We start from the raw sequence: 4,939 nt of genomic DNA, 5'->3' as shown, positions 1-4,939 counted from the left end.
TGAGGTGGATTGATTCAGTGACTGGGATAATTGGGATGGGAGTGTCAGAGACAGTGCGATTGGCACAGGACAGAGCGGAGTTTAGGGCTGTTGTACATAAGGTTGCTATGAGTCGCAAGCAACTCGACGGCACATAACAACAACATATGGTATGATTATATGGTATTATTGGCATGACAAGAGTCCAAAATAAGAGCTGCATAGCAAAGTGGTCTGGGGGGAGGGGCCTGTACAACAATGAAAGAATTTTTTTCCAGAAAAGAAAAAAAAAGTGAATTGGAGGGAAGGCAGGGAGGAAAATGTGCAACCTTGAATGAATGAAAATTCAAGTTCTTTATAAACTTTCATTAAAATCTCAATGAAAAAAATTCAATTTCTGTAGTTGAATAGGTTAGAAGTCCGATTTCAGTGTTTAGGCCATTAGGGAAAGCTTCACGCTCTCTTGGCTCTGGAAGACCCTTGTCTCCATTGATCTGCTCCTGGGAAATCTTCATGTGACTTGGTATCTCTCTTTTCTCATCTCTGCTTCTCCTTACTTGCCAGTTTATTCTCTTTGATACCTCAAAATAGATGAAAATAAAACACACATCAATCCTGCTTCATTAGCATAAAAAATACAAACCATTCTAAAATGCCATAATAACCAAGGCAGATAATAGAGGCTGGGGTCCTAGTGGCCCCAACAGTTAAACCACTTAGCCACTAAATAATGCTAACTAATTGCTTAGGGGCAATTCAAACCCACTAGTTGCTCTGTATTTTAAAAAAAAAAAAGGTGTGGCTGTCTACTTCTGGAAAGACTACAACCTTGGACATTTTATGAGGTAGTTCCACTCTGATTATTGGGAGGCCAGTTACTTTCTGTTTCTCTGGGTCCAATTGCACTTGGACATCTGTAGGCTGTGGCATCTTTCCCTCCCATCTTGGCCTTTGCTACCTCAGTGATGTTGATTTCATTACAAGGAGTTGATGCACAGGCAGCAGCCTCACACACGGGCAGCCTGAAAGATAACACAGAACTAAAGACATGGTACTGTGACACTGATGTGTCAAATGTGTTAATGGTTGGCTACCCAATGTGGACAGAGAGTGGGGTGGAGCTCCCCTACTAAAACAAGCTTGGAAGGAGGAGTGGCATCCACTTCCGTAATAGCTTGCCTCCGGAAACCCTATGAACTTGGAGAGAGGATGAAAGGCACCCAAGCGCCGAGGACTTTCCTTCATAGGGTCCCTGTGAGTTGCCTGCAAATCGAGGGCACTTAACAACAACAACAACAAAGACATGGTAAGGAATCTGATAAACAGGCCCAAACTTTTAAGAAATTGTCAAAACCACCAAGGCAGACAGCTAACAAAGACATAGCTAGTGGTGTGCAGCCTTGCAAGAAAAGAAAATCCCTCAGTTTAGTAACAGCAGCCACAGACGAAGGAGGATTTAAGAAAGGTTATGTATTCTCACCTGATTCCTCATTATTTCGAGTGGTTAAAAGATACTATAAAGGTTGGCACCACTTGTCATCACTATCTAAATTGTTGGACAAGTTGACCCGACTTTAGTTAGGGGCAGAACCACCCTGATTCTAACCATCCTTTTGTGACCCTGCCTGGCCCAGGTTCCACTTGCCACATTGTGACATCATCCAGGAGAAATCTTGTTTTTCTCAGGGCCATTCTCAAGGACGTAGAGCTGGAGCCCCCAAAGGCCTGGTGGCAGGCAACTCAGACCCAGGCAGAGAACGTGGGCTGCTGGGCCTTAGTGGTCCTCCTGGCAGCTCCTGCCGAGGGCCAGCCTGCCCAGAGCCCAGCTCCAGGAGGCCTATGCATAGTGTTGGAGGAGGTCTTGCTTCCAAGCTTGAGAGGGTCCAGGAGGTGGGTTCCTTTACAGAATCCATTTTGGGGATGGGTTTGGGAGTGAGCCATCAGCAGATCAGAAGGCAAATCTTTCACTGTGTGTCCCAGAACCTGAGCTGAGATCCAGCTTGGCATCTCCAGATCGCAGACTCACGGAGTTTGGGCTCATTTTCACTGAACTCTTGAACAGCTTCCAATTCCAGCGACTAGAGTGCCCTGGGTGCTGTTTCTAGAGGGCCTCTGGAGTTTATAGTAATCTCCCTTTTCCCTACAGGCAAAGGACACCAGAGACCGCTCAGTCCTGGAGCTGCCAGAGCTGCTGACCCAGATCCCAAGACCAGTCAGGCCAGGCGCTGGGGCTTTCCAAGAGAGAGCCAAGAACTTGCTGAGCAGCAGTACAGCAGCGGCCCTGACACTAGCTAATGTCATCCGACCCTGCTATGGTCCCTGCGGGCGCCAGAAGCTCCTGGTCACGGCAAAGGGGGAAACCATCTCCACCAGCAATGCCGGGGCTATTCTCAAGGCCTTAGAGCTGGAGCACCCGACGGCCTGGCTCCTGCGGGAGGCAGCTCAGAGCCAGGCGGAGAACGCGGGCTGCGGCTCGACCTTCGTGGTCCTGCTGGCAGGGGCCCTGCTGGAGCAGGCGGAGCTCCTCCAGAGGGCCGGCCTGCGGCGCGTGCAGCTCCGGGAGGCCTTTGCCGCCGCGTTCGCCGAGGTCCTGGCCGCTCTTCCTTCCTTGGTGGTCCGAACCCTGGGTCCGTTGGAAGACCCTTTCTGGGCCCTCTATTCAGTGATGAATACTCACATGCTGCCCCAGGCGCATTTCCTGACCCAACTGGTGACGCAGGCGTGCTGGGAAGTCAGCGAAGCAATGAAGGGCTTTAATCCCGAGCAAGTGGGTGTGTGCGCCCTGAGGGGAGGTTCATTGGAAGACTCGGGTCTGCTCGCGGGCCTGGCGGTGGGCGGCCACCCGCGCGGACAAGTGATCAACGTGTTGAGGGGTGCCAGGATCGCTCTGTTTGCTTGCCCCTTTGGACCAGCCAGCCCCCACACACCGGCAACTGCTCGTCTCTCTAATCCTGAAGACCTGTCTAAATTCAGGAAAGGGAACCAGGAACTGATTGACAAGCAGGTATCCCAGCTAGCAGCTCTGAATATCAATGTGGTGGTGGTGTGGGGGGAGATTGACGAGAAGACCCTGCTACAAGCTGATAAGTTTGGCATTATGGTAATTGAAGCCACCTCCCGGAGGGAGATGACATACCTAAGTGAGGTGTTGGGCACACCTTTGCTGCCTTATCTACTGCCTCCGGTGGTGCCAGGGACGTGCCAGAGGGTCTACGGACTGGATCTGGGAGGACATGTGGCTGTGATATTTGAATGGGATAGTCAGAGCGCCCCTGCCCTCACCTTGGTCCTCAGAGGGCCTACTGCTGAGGGGCTTAGAAATGCAGAGCAGGCTGTCTACCGTGGTATTGATGCTTACTTCCAGCTGTGTCAGGATCCCAGACTGCTTCCAGGTGCTGGAGCCACAGAGATGGCCCTGGCAACACTGCTTTCAGGAAAAGGTCGCCAACTGGAAGGGCCCTGCGGTCCTGCGTTCCTTGCCTTTGCCCGGGCCTTGAGAACTCTTCCGGAAACCTTGGCAGAGAATACAGGTTTAGCTGTCCCCAAGGTGATGGCAGAAATGTACAGCGCTCACCAAGCTGGGAACTTTCTCATAGGAGTGGGAGAAGAAGGGATAATCAATGTGACCCAGGAGCAGGTGTGGGACCCTTTCTTGACCAAAGCCCAAGGCCTTCAAGTAGTGGCTGATGTAGTGCTACAGCTAGTGACTGTAGATGACGTTATAGTAGCCAAGAACGGCCCGGTGCGGCAGCAGGACTCCAGTTCTGATCCTAAAAAGGCAAGCAAATGTCCATCGCTTGTGAGGAAACCCGTCCTTGGAAAGAATAAGTAAAATCAGCCTCAATAAAGAGGAGATTGCCAAGGAGGGTCACCCCACAGTGAATATCTGGCTCATTCATTCCCTATATATTTTGCATTGCAGATTAGATTTCTTTAGGAAAAATACATCAACCTAAAGGACCATTAAGATGAAAGTACTTTTCCCTGCCTGGTCTCCTTGCTTGTTTTTCCTTTTCCTCTCACCATCAAATCCTGACTCTTCCCTAAAATAAGAGTCCAATTTATTTAAAAGTTCTTAGTTGAGTGGTTGGGATTTGAGGATAAATGGGGAGTAATCTTTTTGTGAGTCATCCAAGAACCATTTTTGCATAGTTTTCTAATAAACATGAATCTACTATAGATGCTACTTTAACAATCTCAATTCCAGGTTACATAAGTATTGCCATTAGTCTTGTGTTTATTTGGAAAAAGAAAATATAACTTGAAGATAAACAAACAGTAAACCTTCCCCTTCCCCTCTCTCTCCCCACCCCACAAAAAACCCCAAAACACCAGAAAGAAGTAAAGGAGTTGGCAGGCAGAAATACAAAGGATTTTGTTGTAACTGTTTCAAATGTCCTGGGGATAGATAGTAGAAGATAAGGAGAAATGAACATGGACTCTCAAGCTTTTTGTAAATGTAGAGTGGGTTAGATATTACCCAGCATAAGGGAGAAGGATTTATGTGGAACTGAAGTGGTTCAGCACATACTATCCCCAAAAATTTTTCCATTCCAACCCTCCAAGCTATTTTGCCTTTTTGGAAAAGAGTAGAACCTAAAAGAAGTAGGAAATGGAAATCTTCTTCTTCTCATTCTTTTTATTGTGATTTATTTTATTTTTTTATTGTGATTTGAACAAGTTTACAGAAAAGTTGGATTTTCATTCATTCATTGTTGCATATTTCCCTCCCTACCCACCCCTAGTTAACTTTAAAAAATTAATTTATTCATTGTTGCATAATTTCCTACCCCGCCTTCCCTTGTCCACTTTGGTATGCACTTTTTTCCCCCTATAATTATATTTTATTAATTTTCATAAACATTTTCAGAGATTTTGGGTTTCCATTCATTCATTGTTGCACTATTCTCTCTACCCTCCTCCCAGTTTGTTCTTGTCCAAATGCCACAGTGCTTGTCAA

General features: G+C 47.6%; 1 protein-coding gene across 1 annotated transcript in view; it reads left to right on the top strand.

Moving 5' to 3' along the window:
- Positions 1–4,939, top strand: part of CCT8L1P — a 130,745-nt gene that overhangs the window by 81,775 nt on the left and 44,031 nt on the right. Inside the window, exon 2 of the mRNA XM_006895185.1 lies at positions 2,126–3,757. Coding sequence (XP_006895247.1) covers positions 2,126–3,757 — 1,632 coding nt within the window. The remainder of the gene's footprint in view (positions 1–2,125; positions 3,758–4,939) is intronic.

This window comes from Elephantulus edwardii, unplaced genomic scaffold (assembly GCF_000299155.1).
Source record: "Elephantulus edwardii isolate Elephantulus edwardi_28Jun2011 unplaced genomic scaffold, EleEdw1.0 scaffold00161, whole genome shotgun sequence".
NCBI lineage: Eukaryota > Metazoa > Chordata > Mammalia > Macroscelidea > Macroscelididae > Elephantulus > Elephantulus edwardii.
The sequence above is the reverse complement of the archived record's forward strand: the minus strand, read 5'-3'. Positions and strand labels throughout refer to the sequence as shown.